Below are 18227 nucleotides of genomic sequence, written 5' to 3'. Positions count from 1 at the left end.
AATAAAATACTGTTAACACCTGGCCTCTCAGAGTGACAGCCAGCCAATCAGAACAGAGTATAAATTAGACACTGACAGCTCTAGCAATCAAAAAGGAATTGTGCAACAGTACAGAATATGGGAATTTAGATTATTTTCTGAAAATTAAATACTGTATTACATTCTTCTTTTGAAGGAATTACATATTATTTCCCTGCTTTTGTTCTGATTGCCAGATCCATATTCCAGAAGTCTTGCTTTAAAAGTTCAGCTAAATCATGCGTTCAGTTCAGCATTTTCGGCACAGATTTTTCCACAATACTTTTCTAACCAATGACACCTGGTGGGTGATATGGACGAGAACAGAAAGCAAACAAATCTGTGTGTCTGTCTCCAGGACAGTCATCAGATCGGCTGCGAATACGTCACGTCCCCCCTCAGGCCGACACTCAGTACAGGCTGCGCCAAATTCTGCAACGCCACTAGAAAGGTGAGTTTTATTTTTAGCTTCATTCATCTAGATTTCAGATGTATTTACTACAAATGGTGCCTTCACATGACAAGGTGTTCACTGTGTGGTAGAACCAGGTAGAGCTGGACATTTTTGTTTTACACTCTCTTCTTGTTACCTTAGATTGGTGTTAAAATGGAGAAAAATACAGTTCAGAATTTTGAAAAACACAACCATGTTCAAGTTAGTTTTAGTGAAAATATAGTGATTTCTGCCAGCCGTTGCACAGCTTCAGCAGCGTCCCAGACAGACATATGGACAGGGACAGGTGAATGCGTCCTGAGCCGCACTCTAGACAGCATAACTCAAATTCTGTGCTTCAGTTTACATTAACTGTGTCGGGCTCGGGTCAGGTTCAGACCTAAACAGATTGCCTATTGTGTGTGGGTCGAGCTTGGTTACTACTCTCTCGTTGGAACTGAAGTATGGGGCCTGTGCCTCAGTTCACTCCCATGCTCTGGTTCCACTGGCTCCTATCACAGAACGTCAACCTCGCTGCCTGGAGGCTTGTTATTTGGCACCATCTGTTGTGAATGTATATTGACATTTATAAGTCTAGACCCCGAATATAAGACCGCTCCTACTTTTTTATACATATTTCCAGGAAAGAAAACACAGTTTATATTCGGGCAAATATGATAGTTACATAGAAACAGAGAAATACAAAATTAATCCTTTAGTGACCACCTACCAATCCCCTTGTTGAAATGTCACTAGAATCTCATTGAAATCTAGGATGAAAAAACAATTAGATGACAATTTGGCTATAAACAATATTTTTCTATCACAAAAAAAAAGAACAAAATGACTACTTGTATGTGAATAGGGTCACTTGTAATAATGAAACCACAGATTTTTATCACTCTCTACCGAGCTTTGAGATGTTTTTCAGTCCATTGTTTTGGTCTTTGCTTACAACAACTAGAGGGAAAGCAACACAGTAATTTCTAAAAGTAGTTCACATCTCTACATTCCCAATACAAAACAACAGAAGGGAGCGTTAAGGCATTCATTTTTTTGAAATCATTTGTCAAGAATTATTTTTGAGTGTCAGGCATGTGTCTTTGAATTCTAATGTCAAAAACCTAAAAAAAACTCACATGGTCTATTTGAAGATAGAATTAACTCAAACAAAGACCTGCATTAGTAGGGTTCTTAGTCAAGACCCTACTGACACAGAGTTGATGGTTTTACTGTGCAGATCCCAGTGATCAAATGGTGAAATAGTCCTTATCTTTGAAGTGTGTGTGTGTGTATGTGTGTGTGTGTGTGTGTTTGATTGTTTAACAGGTAGCACAGTGTTGTAAAGGTTTCTATGGTCCGGACTGTAAACCCTGTATTGGAGGATTCCAGCATCCCTGCTACGACAAAGGAACGGTGAGCGAAAAAACAACAACAACTCTCACTAGAGCATATGTCAGCTGATGTGTACATTTTTTGCAATTTTATTTTGTTTACCACATGCAGTGTTTTGACGGTATCCACGGCAACGGCTCGTGCAGCTGTCTGCCAGGCCTCAGGGGTGTCGCCTGTCACATCTGCGCGGATCCATCCAAGCATGGAGACAACTGTGATGAAGGTTACCGCTCCTCCGCATTTGGAGAGCAACTTAACACTTTAACGTTCACATTTGTGAACGTTATCGTTGTATTTCTCTTCATTCGCTACTTCCTATATAATAGACACTCAGTAGTTAACTCTATAGGGAGTGACAGATGGAGATTTCAGACACCTGTTAATCATTATTGTTTTGTGTCTTGTCACTTGCAGATGTAGAGTCTCACAACGGTAATTGTCCCATCTATAAAATGCAGAGCATTGCATTGCCCATGCCATGGACACTACTTTATTTGTTCCATTGTATACTGTATATTTGAGGGCACTATATACTGCAGAGGATACATTTACAAACTCAGAATGTAGACACTCAAATAAAATAGGGGACAGTAAACATAGTGCACTAGTAAATAGGGAGTGATTTTGGGCACGGACTAAAAGTCTAGAGCCATGCTAATGACTTGTTGTATCTGCACTTAGGCACAGCAGTGCTTTGAGCTAAATGCTAACATGCTCACAATGATAGCTTATAGGCATGTTAGCATGTTCACCATCTTACTATAGCGTGTTAGCATGCTAACATTTGCCAATAAGCACTAAACGCAAAGTACCGTACAGCTGAGGCGGATGGGAATGCCATTAGTTTTTGGTTATATGGTTAATAACTAACTAAAATGTTGTCCTAATGATGGTGGTGCTGTGTTTTGCATGGTGTGACATTATTCCACTAATACACACTGACTAACCTGAAATTATCACATGGTACACACTGACTAACCTGAAATGATCACACGGTGTGTGTTTGTGGTTCTTCAGAGTGTCGCTGCGTGCACGGTGTGTGTGATAACCGTCCAGGCAGCGGTGGTGTGTGTCGGCGAGGATCCTGCACGGAGGGATACTCCGGAGAAAACTGTGACAAGACGGCCACGCCCTGCAACTCTGACGGATTGCAGGAACACTGTCACATCCACGCATACTGTACACACACAGGACTGCAAACTATGTAAGATACTACTATTACTACAACTGCCAGTGTTCGTTTTATCTCCGTATTTACCTTTAACCTATTTCGCGTCGCGGCTGGTGTGATCCCATGACAAGATGGTCTCTATTGTTAATCTTTTAATAAAAAAGTGTGTATTAGTTTGAGTCACATTTTAGTAATTTTATTAATGTTAGTTTTAGTCAACAAAAACACATTTTGGTCTTTAGTTTTTTAATATCTGTTTATTCAATCCTTTGGTTGTTGTTGGTTGTTGTGCCAGTTGGCACATTCAGCATACATACTAAATATCAACATACCAGCATTATTGTGAGCATGTTGGCATTTAGCTTAAAGCACCACGCGATGCGGGGGACATAGGGTGACGTAGGTCGACGTTGGGGGACGTAGGGTGGCGATACCACAGTCAGCCTTTTTTGCCACTAGTTCTTGGCCGTCTGCTTGGTATGTCAGGGCCTTAACAGACATAAACAATAAACTGCTAGTGGTCTTAAAGCACCTAAAGGTGTAGGCTTCACTTCCTGCCAGGCAGATATCTCAGAGTGCAGGTCGAGTCACCACTTATTTTTATGGGAAAAGATGCTCCCAGAGAGACCTGTCCATCACCATGAGAACACTGGGGTGAAGTCAGATTGGACAGCGAGAAAGCTGGGTGTGACCCTGTCGTTCTTACCACACATGGCAGAGGTAGCTTTTGTAGATTTCTACTGTACAACATCAAGATGATCTCCCACCTGGACCACTGCAGCTTTTTCCTCTCTGATGTGTAATCAGGGAGGCCATTCTTCAGTGGTTCCTGCAGCAGGGGTTCACAGGTGATCATCACCAGCCACTCTCCTGTTACTTCAACAGCTGCTGAGTTTGTTCATCAAAAATCTATGTTTGTGTGTGCTCCACCAGGTGTTTGTGTAGGGATGGATATGAAGGTGATGGTCACTCCTGTTCTCCCATCAACCCCTGCCTGAAAAACAACCGAGGAGGCTGCGACACCAACGTAAGACTCACTGCTTGTGTGTGTGTAGATAGAAAATTACTATTTAAACCTCCCCAGGGTTCAACTTTATGTTTTTTTTTCACTTGCCCAATCGGGCTTGTGGGTTAGCACATATTGTTTTGTTTATGAGATGTTATAAAATAACAACAAAGACTAAAGGTAATTGTCATGTTGAATCTTAATTCACGTAAATGAGCACACAAAGAAATATAGGAGCATGGTAATATAACAGAAAACACAGAACATTTTTCAAGTATGCAGTTCATTAACAAATTCGCCTCTATTGTTTTTTCCAACCAAATCAGATGAAACGCATAGATGTATAATAATTAGGTTGTCATGATACCAGAATTTTAAACTTCGATACAATGCTAGTATGAAAAAATACGATACACGATACCTCTTTTGATACCACAGTGTTGGGAATTGGTATGGGTACAGATTTAATTATTGGCAAATTATCAAAGATGTTTTGTCAATATTAATAAAGTTATGGATATATGTATTAATAACTTTACCAAATTGACAATCAATCAAAACGGGGCACCACCCTGGAATCAGGGACCAATAACTGAGCTGTGAAACAATCTCATTGGTGGTGTTCCCTTTAAAATACAGATCTGAATTAATTGGATTAATTTCTCTGGTATCTTTGAAGGAACAAAAGAAGGGTGAATTCGAGCACCAACCTGTAGCAGTAATTTCAACAAATACCCCAATAATCATAAACAACTGCTATTTAAAGTATAATAGAATTTATTTAGCTTCAAAATCATTAATTGTCAAATGATAATTCTTCAATTAATAAACCTATATACTACTACAAGAACTAAGAGAGGTGTCTTGGAAAGTTTATAGCTTGGACCCCATGCTGTGTTTAGGGTCCCGCTGAACCAATGGGATGAATCGGAGTTCTTGAAGGTGTGAAACACATTTCTGCAGCACCTCCCTCTGGCCATTTTGTGAACTCTTCTCTCTGTAGGAGTTTGGTGAAAAAGGCTTTGGAATTTGTTGGTCATGTCTCAGAGGCTTGATGCTCTGTGATCTCCTTTATTTCAGAGATAGTTTGATAGTTCAATTCCCTTTTCTGTGGTCTGGGAAAAAATGTTCTAGGCACACAGATTATATCTATATTAACAACCTGATCTTTTTTTAGAAGAATAAATTGGGTGTCTGGTAACTGGATAGGTGGTGTGTAGTTTGGGTGGGGTTTTGAATAAAATGTCTCTCGGTCCACAAACATTTGTGTGTGTGTGTGTATGTGTGTGTGTAAGTGCGTGTGTGCATGGTTGCAGCTATTGCGAATTCACGGTAGTTTTTACAATAAATCTCACAGGGGACAAATGAAATAAAACACTACTACTATATGGGGTGAGAAAAATCAAAAGGCCAAAGCCCTGCTTTCAAAAATAGTCAAAATAAACTGCCTGGATGAATTCATCCCCTTATAGCAAATATATAATATTAATAAACTGCTAGTTTCTGTGGTGGGTTGTTTAATAATATTTAAACTTAGGACATTATAAAACTGAAGACTACCTGTCTCTCTGCCTTTATAACATCCTTTCTCTCTCTTCCTCTCAACAGGCAGAGTGTGCATATGTGGGTCCAGGTAACGCGTCGTGTGTGTGTTTTGAGGGTTGGACAGGTGACGGGAGAGTGTGTGTTGAGATCAACAACTGTCAGCTGGAGAATCGAGGAGGCTGCAGCGCCAACGCCGACTGTAACCACATTGGACCTGGACAGGTCAGTCACTAACAATTAACAAAGGACATTAAGCATTAGTTAATATTCATTCAACTAAACAGCTAGTAATGTACTAAAAAAAGTCCTTGTCTTACTAAAGGTTAACTGATACTGTCAGTGTTTTCTAAAGCATTTTTGATTCAATAACATTTTTTATATAGTTTCAAATCATAACAGAAGTTATCTCAGGACACTTTACAGATAGAGTAGGTCTAGACTAGAGATGGTCCGATACCGATACCAGTACATACCAGTATCGGTATCGGCTCCGATACTGCCTAAAACGCTGGTATCGTTATCGGAAAGTACTGGAGTTTATGCACCGATCCGATACCACATAATAAAGCCCTAAAGAAAATCTACGTTAAAGTAGTTTATTTATGTTCTTTTTCCGTTATAACTGACAGTCAAACTGGAAAATAAAAGAAAGTTCTGTGGCATTCATTGTTTGTGTTTGTTCATGTTTCACAAAGAGTTTAACTTGAGCCAGACCGACAACAAAGATAGAAATAATATCACATCCATACAGGGATAGTAGCATACAATTGTTAAAACATAATAAAATATATGACATACTGGTATCGGATTGGTACTCGGTATCGGCCGATACACAAGTTCACGTATCAGAATCGGTATCGGGAAGCAAAAATTGGTATTGGGCCATCTCTAGTCTAGACCACACTATAATTTAGAGAGAGAGAGAGAGAGAGAGAGAAAGAGAGAGAGAGAGAGAGCGAGAGCGAGATGCACAGATACTATAACTATAATAATATCTAACTATAAAATTATAATAGTGGGTATAATAAAATGACATGATGAATAGTGGCAATTATAGTAATAGTAATGATAATAGAACTTTGACTAATAATAACAATAGTAGTAACAGTGCAGGGCATATCAGGGCATCGAGCAGGACCACGGCAGCAGCTGCATCCATGATCCAGGTGCCACCGCAATCCAAGGAAAGGCAAAAAAGCATAAGGACTCCGGGGAAGAAGCTACGTTAGTAGCATGCATTAATGTGACATGATGGTACCCAGATGGAGAGGGAGAGAGAGAGGAGGAAAGAGGAGCTCAGTGTGTCATAGGAAGTCCCCCGGCAGTCAAAGCCTATAGCAGCATAGCTAAGGGCTGGTCCAAGGCAAACCTGAGCCAGCCCCAGCTATAAGCTTTATCAAAGAGGAGAGTTTTAAGCTTATTCTTAAATGTGGAGATGGTGTCTGCCTCCTGAACCGAAACTGGGAGCTGGTGCCACAGGAGAGGAGCATTGTAGCTGAAGGCTCTGGCTCTCTTGTACTTTTGGAGACTCTAGGATGTTTAAACTCTTCTATCTCACACTTATATATTAACAAATGTAACCATCCACATCAACTTAGGAAGATGTGTGTCACTACGCTACCCCCAGTCCAAGTCTATTCTCTTTTATTCTCATCATCTTGTAGTGTAACTAGTTAATAATCAGCTGCCTGAGCGTTCATTTATGTGTGTGTGTCTGACTTGTCTGTGTGTCTGCAGAGTGAGTGTGTTTGTAAGACAGGTTACATGGGGGACGGTATCATGTGTGACCTCATTAACCCCTGCCTCCAGAAGAATGGAGGCTGCCATGACCTGGTAAACCCCCCCCCCCACACACACACACACACACACACACACACACACGAAGAAGAAGAAGAAAAACTTTCAAATAAGCTTCAATTTTTACATTTTTATTTCAAATTCTTATCTCTGAGTACAAACATTCATAAACATACAATGTATGATCTCTGCTGCTGAGACTTTTGCCTCCATCTTAATGGTGATAAATGGTTGGTGGTGCTCAAAGCCCCAAAAGTTACAGCTGAAAAAGTCCTGTATAAATCTGTGTGGAGATAGACAGTTTTTGGTTGGTAATAGTTATCAACTCTTACAATTACTGTAATGTCTGTGGAGTAACTAGGACATTGTTTCTGGAGAATACATGTTGCTTTTAAGTTTTTTTAAAGGTCATTTTCAGACTTCTGGAGATTAAAGTTGAGATTTTTCTTCATCTGAAGACTTTGATGTGCAACATGTTTATTTGTAGTTACTACTACTACTAGTGACAACTAATTTATAAAAATATGAGAACAGAGAATTGGTAATTGTTGTGTAATTAGTGCTGTCTAAGTAGGTTAGATTCATGTCCCATGATCCCTATCTGCTGCACACTCTGTCAGGCAAAGTGTGAGCGCTCTGTGAAGGGTGGAACTCACACCTGTACCTGTCCTGACGGTTACGCTGGAGACGGAACCATCTGCTACGCATCGTTGCTGGAGGTAAGTTTTCAGGACCAGTATTATACAGGCATAACCCAAGTCTGATCCATTACTCATATCTACATAGCAGCAGCAGATATAAAATGTGGATTAACTATGTATCTGACACATTGGAATCAGCTGTTTCCTGACTTTGGCACATCATATTTTACACAAGCAACATTTTATATGACCTGCAGCTGTTTGCCATTTTATCAGGTGAAAGTGACAAATGAGAAGCTGATAGCATAATAACATAATGTGTGTGCATGTATGTTTGTAGGAGCTGGACATGAACCCAAAGCTGTACAGTTTCCACCGACTGATTCAGGTGTGTAAGAACCACACTCAAAAAAAAAACAACCTGTATGATGCATCCTGTTTTCACTTTACTTTAAGTTCTAGTGTAACTACCACACTACGTTCAAACTAAGCTACAGTACATTTAAACTTAGTTTAAACTTAGTAGTTCTGAAACAGCAATATGGCTGGTTTAAACAAATAACAATAAGGCCAACAGTGGCTAGGGGCAGGGTTGGGCTCAGCCGACCCTAATATGCGTCTTGCCCGGCAGCCTCCAATTTTGGCCACTGCCCACCCCCTTTTCTTGTGTTGTTCAGGCACAAATAGACAGAACTCTAAAGAAGACCTGTCCATCCCTCTGTGTTCACTCCCTATGTAATAGAGATGAGCAGCGCAGCTTCCATGGTCAATGTAGCAGCATCAGTTGATTATAATGGGCCCACTGGAGGAGGAGATGCAACCTTGTTGGTCAGCTGCTTCTTCTCTAATTCTTGGGAAGACTTGTTACCTTACAGGGCAGCTGGATTCTCGCAATATTACTAGATTACGCAAGAATCGCAGGATCACATTTAACATGAAAATCTATCTTGTCAGGCTTCAAGTAATGCGTCTGTGTCTGAACAGCAGCGGACTGAACCAATTAGCGTCCGGTGTGGACTTACTGTCAGCTACGGGCATAGTTTAGGTGTGTGTATCAGCCGCAACAGTTCGTTCAAAACAACAATGGCTTACGCAATAGACATGTGGTTCATCCAATCACCTGGCAAGTATTTTTTGACAGTTTCCAATGATGGCTTCTCAGATGATCTCCTGAGACTAACTTATTTATTAAGTTAGTCTCCTTATATATCCTTATATAAGGAGTATTACATTTTATACCTTATGCGCAAATGTGACAAAACTTTCCCAACACTATGATACCTCACATTTAATCATAACTCAACATTGCATAGTATCATTCTGTAGATCGGTGGTTCCCAAACTGGGAAGCCCAGCCCCCTAGGGGAGGCCTGGAGTTCTAACAGGGGGGGCGCGGCGAGGCTAAATATAAATAAATGATGCATTGTAGTGCACTGCTAGCAAAGCATGGAGACGTTTGTGAAATGACAGCCAGGTAAAAGCAAATAATGAACATACACCAAACACCACAACTACCAAAACAAAACCCAGAAAATATGTACTTGTGACCACTATTCGTGGTCTATGCAGCCTGATTGCACTGCCAATCTCCCAGTTGAATCATTACACCCCCTTCTCTCTTTCTCTCTCTCTCTCTCCTCGTCCCTTTGCAGAAAATCAGCTGATTGTCATCTGTGTGTCCTGTGTCTAGTATCAATTGTATGTCTGAGTGTGAGTGTGTGAATAGAGGGCGGAGGAAAAGTGGAGAACATCCTTTCCTTATCCAGAGGTGTCATTTATTATTCCCCGATGTCCTGGAATACGGTATTTCAGTTTTATGCAAAATCCAGCTTCCAGGGTTGTTATATCTAGAGGGGCCTGGGCTAAATATTCTGTCGGGATAAAGTCACTGTCATTGTCCATTGAACTTCCCTTATGAGTTTTGAGAAACAGATATCAGAGTACCCTGCAGTCTCATGATGTAAAGTTCACTGCTGGCATACAGAGGCCTGTTGGAAACTCACCCAAGTTATTTATTCTTTAATTTAACAAGCTCAAACTGCTCCAATTTCTAGCAGCCCATCCTAATGTAGGAGGCTAAAACCGGCCCTGCTCAACAGTAAAGATAACATAAGTTGTTTTTGTGTGTGTGTTTTTGTGTTGTCAGAAGTACAGACACCACTCTGAGGACCTGAGTGGAAACCTCACAGTGTTGGTTCCGTCCCGAGAAGCTATGAGGAACATGAGTTCAGCTCAGGACTTATTCTGGAGCAGCCGGCACCACCTGCCTCACTTCCTGCGGTCAGTCACCTCACACACTGTTGACATGTGACACACAACACACACACACACACACACACACACACACACACACACACACACACACACACTTCGCTCACTTCACTCTTGAACGCTAGAACATAACAAGAAATTTGAGTTTGTGTTGGTTTTGGTCTTTTAAAGAGATTTATTGACAATAACGGAAAATACAGTAGATAAATTTAGTACTAATTTACTGCTCAGGAAGCCTGCTGTTTGTTGTATGTTGATGCTAATCATGCTTGAACTGGATCCACCAGGAAGTAGGGCAACCACTATTCACTGGACATTTTGACCCATCTGTCACTTGATGGAACGCAGATCCATCTGGCTTGAAGCCACATCTCCAGTCTCCCAGGAGCATGTTGTGAGTTTGTGTTTAGTGAAATGAGTCGTAATCTTTCCTTTTTGCTGTTCCTGGTTGCAGGGCCCACTTCCTGCAGGGGATCTACTCTGTAGAAGATTTGGATAGACTGGTGGGGAGCAGGCTGCCCACCTTGAACCCCCCCACCTCCTGGAAAATCAGCAACAGCAGTGGGGTAAGAATGGGGTAATTGTGATTTAATGTGTGTGGATTTAAGACTCATGCAACATCAGTTCTGTGTGAAAAATGCTCCACCTCTGAAGGGCAGGTACAAATTAGGCTGTCCGAGTCATTCTTTGTGTCATCTGCACGCTGTCTGCAACAATTCATGAGTACATACTCGTCCATATGGGAGTGGAGATTTGTTTGATTTGTTTGGGCCGCATCACGGCTCAGCTGTCTTCTCTCTCTCCGTGACTGTGGAGAAGTTTTTGGTTCAAAAATCAATCCCTTTGTTCTTGGTTTTAGGATCTCCAGTGTGTGTTAGTTGATACAGTTCATGTCTCCAGAATGTGGAAGTTTTAGCAGCTATCAGGTTATGGTGAGCTCCTGAAGATTGTAAATTGAGCCTTCTGTCACTAAGCATCCATTTGCATCACTTTAAGATTTCACAGGCCTGTCCAGGCCCAGTAAGAGCTGAGGTTAGTTAGTTCACTCCTGATCCCAGGGCTCAGTCCCAGGTGTAGATGGTGTATCAGCAGATCAGACATTAGTTACACACAGTTTGCGAGTGTTTGGTACACTAAAAAACAAAAACAACATTACTATTACACCTGACATTTCTGGGCCTTGTTCACACACACACACACACACACACACACACACACACACACACACACACACACACACACACACACACACACACACACACACACACACACACACACACACACACACACACACACACACACACACACATATATTTAACTGTTGCTATTTCGTTTCAGGTGATCCAAATAGGAAACGCCTTCATCCTCACCCACAACCTGCCTGCAGTCAATGGCTACATCCACATCATAGACCAGGTAAGAGTCTTAGCAACCAGAAGGCTCAGTAGGGCAAACAACACAATGGTTATTCTTCTTCATCCTCTAGGGGCCATAAACATCCAGAGAAAATATCATGGCAAACTGACCAGACGGATAAAATTATCCTTAAAGGCCCAATGAAACACCACTATGTGTCATTTGGTATCATTTTTAGAGGGATTTCATAAAATTGTTCAGGAACTTTGTTGGAATACTCAAAAGTGGCTCTGTGAACAAGTCTCTGGAGAATACAGAGTGATATGGAGCAAAGGACTCTTCACCTCCACACACACCTCCCTTACCCTTGGGAGTGAATGGAACCTGCATGGGTCCCTGAAATCCGACAAAGGTTATCATGTATCCCGGTCCAAAATTCCTGGACCTTATCACAGGACCATGACCTTTTCCATAGTTCATCAACACCTTATTTAAACATTCTGATGCCTGTGGGGCTGAAGTAACGGATCCAAAAATCCCCAAATATCTGAAGAATTGAGACCTATGGATTCCAAATTGCTGTACCACATCATTAAACAATTTCAATTTGCCACCGAGATACAAAATCCCCCAGCAAGTCCTTAATAAAATATTTAATGAACTGAAAACCTGTATGTCTGTCTGTCTGTCTGTCTGTCTGTCTGTGTTTGTTTGTTTGTTGATTTGGGTTTGGTCAGATTCTGGCTCCATCCCGCTCAGACCTCCCCCCTGAACCCCCCACCCTGATGGCCTTCCTGAACTCCTCTTCCACCTTCACTCTGTTCAGACAGTACGGTCTGGTAAGACAACTGTCCATCTGTTTATCTGTCTGAACTCATTATTACTTTATATATTACGTTTTAATATATGTGTGTGTTTTTTTCACAGATGTACAATCTGTCAGAGGATCTGGGTGTGGTTGATTTCACCCTCCTTCTGCCAACAGATGATGCCATCCGGCAGCACCTCAGCAGGACTAACTCCTCCCTACTGGTAGGTCCAGGTGATATGAGCCAGTGCTGTCCTGCAAACCCTCCACTATGATCAAAGTAACACAAAAATATTTGCTTTGTAAATTACATGTCCTTTTTTTTCTTTGTTGAGAAAATGATCAGAAACCAGAAGGAAGAAATTTGTTAGGACTGTACTGATTTTTTCTCCATTCGAAGCGAACATTGAGTTCTTCAAATGAAGATTTGAATATCTGGCACATGATGAAGATGTCCTCTTTCTTAATTCTGCCTAAAAAGCTCTGATTGTGCACTTGTTTTTCCAACTGGGGAAACAGCTGCCAATCAGCACAACAACAGAATACATACTGTATCAGAGCTGTGGGCGTCCATAAACCAGAATTATTCTTTACCTCACTTACTCTCTCAGTTTGTGTATCTTTGTATTTGTCCAGGACTCTGATGTGTTTAAGTACCATGTGATTCTCAATGAGCTGCTCTTCCCTGACCACCTGTCTGACGGCATGCTGAAAAGCACACTGCTGGGCAGCGACTACCAAGTCCAGTTCCACTTAAATGACAACAACCAGGTAACAAACTCTGGACCAACACAAGCTTCACAGTCAACCTTCCAGAAATGGTCTCACACCACAGGCCTGTAATACGAAGCAGGATTTGGGATTAGCTAAGGTAACTTTAGGGTAAACCTGGGTTTTCAGAGTTATGACTTCTAGTTCACTTCTTACCAGGGTACATCACCATGGTAACTTATGCTGCTCCGGAGCAGGTTATGTTCAAGATAACAGATCACCGCTTATACAAGCATCATCTCCTAGGGCTGCATAATAAATAGTTTTTTTTTATCGTCATTGCAATATAAACATGCTCAGTAAACACATCACGAAAGACACTCAGGGATTTTTTTAAGTAAATTGAAAGAGAGTACAGTAAAGAAACAGCCCTTTAAAATGTAAATAATCTTTTTTAATGCTGCCTTTTGTGTTCATCTCAATGTTCAGTTTGTTCAACAAACTAATGTTGGAAATAATTTCCTTTCAGTTTTTTTTTTTATTCAATAAGCAATTTGTTGTATTTTAGCAGAATGCTAAAAGCAGCAGAAAGGCAGTACTGACTACATTTTAATATATGTTTATTTATCACAAGTAATATCGTTGACATTAAACGTTATAGCATTTTTTCCTCATATTGTGCGACCCTACTGACCAATATGACCAATTATATAAGAGATATACCGGTAGGTTTTCAGACTGAATGCATTGCCTTGCATTACTTTGCTACAGGTACTTTTATGTATGCTGTGTGTGCTTTTGTATACCAATATCATCCTTCAACATAGACAAAAGAACCAAAGCCATGTACTTGTTTTACTTATAATATATGAAAGTAAGCCTACAGTACTTAACAGCTTTGAATTATGTTTTATATTTTTCTTTTTTTTTTTGCTGAGAGACTAAGGCTAAAATTGTCATACACACCATAAGAATACATCTAAGCAACACATTCATTTGAAGTTATAGTCAGATCTACTTGTGCCCTAGATGGGGCAGTTATAAGCCCATTTGATTTCATTTATTTGACGCATCAAAAAAAAAAAATTGACTGGTCACTGCGACAAATAGATATTGATTGACGTTTTTTTTATAATAAAGGATAACTTATTTCCATTGTGGTCCTCCTTCCCACTTATTCTTATTAACTTACACATTCAAACAATCGGCAAATGTTTGCCAGATGTCCTTCCTGCATTTGGCAGCTCCAACTGTGTTGCCTTTAGCCTAGTTTATGTGTTCTTCGTAATTGTCTAAAATTGTAGTTTGCTCTTCGCTCCTCTGCCAGTGGACTAGTCCATGTTTGTGATTGGTCATATGCTGCAAAAACCGCCCCTTTTATGTGAACATGGCAATTGTGTGACCACTTAGCATGATTGCGGTTAACAGGGTTAGTGAAGCCAGATAACAAAAAGCTATCCTGGATATATTGAACTTGCTTCGTAGTACAGGCCTCTGAACATTGAAGACTTGTCTGTTATTTAAGAAACATACTGCTGCTTTGGCATTCCTGTCAGGTTTTAGATCGATTTTCCTTCCAGGCAGCCATACATTTCTATAAAAATTAAAAGGCACAGAAATAATCCATCACATTCAACATGTAGACAAATGAATGTATGGTCAAATTTACATGAGGTCTGAGATTCAGCTGCAGAACAGCAACATGAATACAAGAAACAAGTACATTAGTACATTAGTATTACCTATATTTTATATTAAATTATATTTTATCATTTGTCTTCTGAGTTTGATTTGATTGACAACAGTGACTGTCAATAAAATCCTTTAAGCAGATGACTGTCAGTTCTTTGATGAACGCTCCACATAAGAGAGTTCCTGCTAACAGCTGCAGTATCAGGTGATGATGCTAAAACATGGACTGAATCGTTAAGCTTCCTAGACTGTGATGGACTATTTCCATGCAACAAGTTTTAAGTCTCTGCAAGTTCCTTTTTTAAAGATATGAACTGGGACTGATTGGGAAAAAGGAAATTAATCTAAAAACCAATGGGATGATATGAAAGACGACAAGCATTTTTGTGACGTTTCAAAATTCATAGTTTATGTGCCATGCAACAGTATGGTCTTCTAATAATGTGTAAATCTTTAACCAGTCAGGCGGAGTGAAGAGTCTTATTTGTTTCTCGTCCTCCAGACAGTTGTGAACGGCGTTCCTCTTGACGGCAGTTTCATCGAGACGCAGAATGGTGTCATCATAGTCCTCCCTCAGGTCCTCAAAGTCCACCGCAACAGATGCAGCCAACCTGTCACCCTGCAGGTCAACGTAAGGATGGAGGGAGTGATGGATGGATGGAATGGTGTATCGGCAAATTAATGAATGGAAAGAAATCTAGATGGATGAAATAATGGATCAGTGACAAGATGGATGGATAGAATGATAGACAGACGATGGGTGGATGGACGGACAGACTGATGGACGGCTGAATAAATGGATGGATGGGTGGTTAAATTGAAGAATGAACCTTCTATTTTGGTTCTATGTGCAGCAGTGCAAACCAACTGAGCGAATGACAGTGAAGTATACCGACAAGACGCGACAAATAAAGAAATGGCTATCTCCAGGACATCATGTTGTTGTGGATGCTGCAGAGCTTCACAACATAATTTTTTATTTTTTTGCCAGAGGCTGTTGGTGGGTTTTCTAGCAGTTATTTTGTACAATGACGATAGAAATAGGCAAAAAATATCGGTGAAGACGTTTTTATATGACCGCATCAGTCAGATGCTATTTCAGTTTAAATTTTTATTGTATCTCATGTGACAGAAGGGTTTGCACCATAATGCATTTCAAGAATTAAACATTAAATGTTAACCCGGTAATCTGAAGTCTCCCTACATAAACAGGCAGAATACCGAGTTACAACACTCTGATGTGTGTGGTCTTTTGGAAGCAACCTGGTGTCATTTTAATGTGATATAATAAAGGTAAACATAGTTAACGGCCGTGCGTAATGGCACTCTGCTCATCAAAAATCAGAGGCTGCAGATTTATTGACATATGTGTTCTGGTACTTTCAGATGGCTGCAGGGATTTAATGGTGCTGTAGCTAGGATTGTGATGATCCAGGATTTAGCCAAAAAATTTGAACATCAACAACTTCTCAGTCCCTCCCCTCTTTCTGCTAAAGCCCAAAAAACGGTCTCCTAAGCCCCTCCCCCCACAAGGGAGAATGAATGTGTGTGCATGAGCAGTGATTGACATGCAGTTAGACCCCCGGCCCTGATTGGTACATCTTAACAGGGAGCTGTGGATTTTTGCAAATCGCACTACAGGCTGTAGGTGGTGCCAGAGGAGCCAGATTTTTTTTAAATGACCGGCTTCATGTAGTTCTACTGGAACATATGGTCAGTTTCAGCAAATCAGAAGCTTTTCATCCAGTCAGGCTGTCAGGCGGTCCGGCAAAAGCGCACGTTTTCCCATTTAAATGGGGGTAGTGCGTTTAGGCTGCGGCAGTGGGAGTCACAGGACGGCAAAATAGTTAAGACAGATTCAACGTTTGAATCCCGTGCAGTAAACGGGAAATATCACTGGCTTTATTGCTGCCACTAGAAAGTTTAAAACACTCTAATGTTAGAAAATAAGGCATGGATACCCGACCCGAGGCCGACGGGTCCCGACGGGCCGGGCTGGGTTCGGACAGATATTTAGAAATTATGGTCGGGGTCGAGTCGGGCTCGGTCACATCAGCGCGATAAGGCAACAGCTTATTAACGTGCGCTTGTTTCCCCGTGTGCGCTGATGCGCTCATCTGTTGACATTTCCGGATGCCTTCCTACAGCTGCTTAATAAAAGCGAGCTTTCCACACAAACAAACGTAGCCTACATGTGTCATTAGTATGAGGAAAAAAAATTAGATTTTAACCTTGTCGGGCTAGGACCGGGCTCGGACACAAATTTCTTAATACCTGTCGGGCTCGGGCCGGGTTCGGTCACGGCTCTGTCGGACGCGGGCCGGCCTCGGACAGAAAAATTCGGCCCGATCCGGACTCTATTAGAAAACAAAACACAAGCACTTAATGAGGTCATAAGGAGCAAGGTTACCTCCCCTTTCTCTGCTTTGCCCGCCCAGAGAATTTGGCCCACCCATGAGAGAGAGGCATCATGGCTTTCAAATGAGCAAAGTGGCAGTTGGTCAAGGCCACACCCCCACCCTCCACCTTGCCCCCCACCCCCTCTCTCTCCTTCTCAATAGCTACAGACACAGAAATGGCACATCCTAAGGAAAGCTCATTGTGGGACATAGTGGCTGTAATTCTGCACCAAGGCTGAATTTCGGGAAAGAGACTTCAGATACAGTATTAGGGGACCACTGAGGCCTATATAAAAGCATCCAAAAAGCACCATGTCATGGGACCTTTATTGATCTTGTAGACAAAATCATTAACTTGACAGTGGAGAAACGTTTTGCAGCAGATACAGATGTGGTTCTGAGGAGTTTATTGTGAAGATGGACAGATGCCAGTTATTCCAACCCCTCTGTCCTTCTCTCTCTGTCTGTCTCTTGTCTCCAGGGAAGGTGTTCAGACTGTATAGGACCACCTCGATGCTTATTCAACTACAAACCAGTAAGAAAACTGTTACAGTCCACAGGGGGTGGACACAATAACATGAACACCTGTGCAGCTTTATGCAGAAATACAATCTACAGCCTCCAAAAGGGACCTCGATGTTAGGTGTCTACTGTGTTTCTAATATCTTCTATTGCAGATCCTGAAACAGTTTCCAGCCAACATGCGATCCAACTGTAAATACAGTAAGCGAATCGGATCCAGGAGGAAGAAAATGCCAGGCTGTGTCATCAAATGTCTTCGGTTAACCATGGTATGCTGACACTACTACTAGCACAGTATTTCTACTGCTATAACTAATACCAGTACTACTTAGTGCTGTAGGTTGGGTATTGAGAACTGGCTTTGAATTTGGAGTTTTAATTCAAATGTATAGGCAATTATAGTCTCTGTTTTCACTCAGTCCCAACCCTGTTTTAGAATCTTGTCTTGACTTAGTCCAATTG

The 18227-nt window shown here is 41.2% G+C and overlaps 1 protein-coding gene across 6 annotated transcripts in view; it reads left to right on the top strand.

The window, feature by feature from the left end:
* The window catches only part of stab1 (stabilin 1), a 116471-nt gene that overhangs the window by 28316 nt on the left and 69928 nt on the right, over window positions 1–18227 (top strand). For 5 of the 6 annotated variants that reach the window (XM_028574840.1, XM_028574839.1, XM_028574837.1 and 2 more), the window contains 19 exons: window positions 377–469; window positions 1781–1867; window positions 1958–2069; window positions 2261–2278; window positions 2864–3050; window positions 3951–4044; window positions 5632–5790; window positions 7306–7401; window positions 7986–8084; window positions 8347–8394; window positions 10153–10286; window positions 10732–10843; window positions 11616–11693; window positions 12371–12472; window positions 12561–12665; window positions 13078–13212; window positions 15347–15475; window positions 17725–17778; window positions 17921–18034. In XM_028574840.1, the coding sequence (XP_028430641.1) occupies window positions 377–469; window positions 1781–1867; window positions 1958–2069; window positions 2261–2278; window positions 2864–3050; window positions 3951–4044; window positions 5632–5790; window positions 7306–7401; window positions 7986–8084; window positions 8347–8394; window positions 10153–10286; window positions 10732–10843; window positions 11616–11693; window positions 12371–12472; window positions 12561–12665; window positions 13078–13212; window positions 15347–15475; window positions 17725–17778; window positions 17921–18034 (1956 nt within the window). The remainder of the gene's footprint in view (window positions 1–376; window positions 470–1780; window positions 1868–1957; window positions 2070–2260; window positions 2279–2863; window positions 3051–3950; window positions 4045–5631; window positions 5791–7305; window positions 7402–7985; window positions 8085–8346; window positions 8395–10152; window positions 10287–10731; window positions 10844–11615; window positions 11694–12370; window positions 12473–12560; window positions 12666–13077; window positions 13213–15346; window positions 15476–17724; window positions 17779–17920; window positions 18035–18227) is intronic. The other variant, XM_028574841.1, reaches the window with a different exon arrangement.

The sequence above is a fragment of the Perca flavescens genome, chromosome 4 (genome assembly GCF_004354835.1).
Source record: "Perca flavescens isolate YP-PL-M2 chromosome 4, PFLA_1.0, whole genome shotgun sequence".
Taxonomy (NCBI): Eukaryota; Metazoa; Chordata; class Actinopteri; order Perciformes; family Percidae; genus Perca; species Perca flavescens.
Note: the sequence above shows the minus strand (reverse complement) of the source record. Positions and strands in the feature narration are given on the sequence as shown.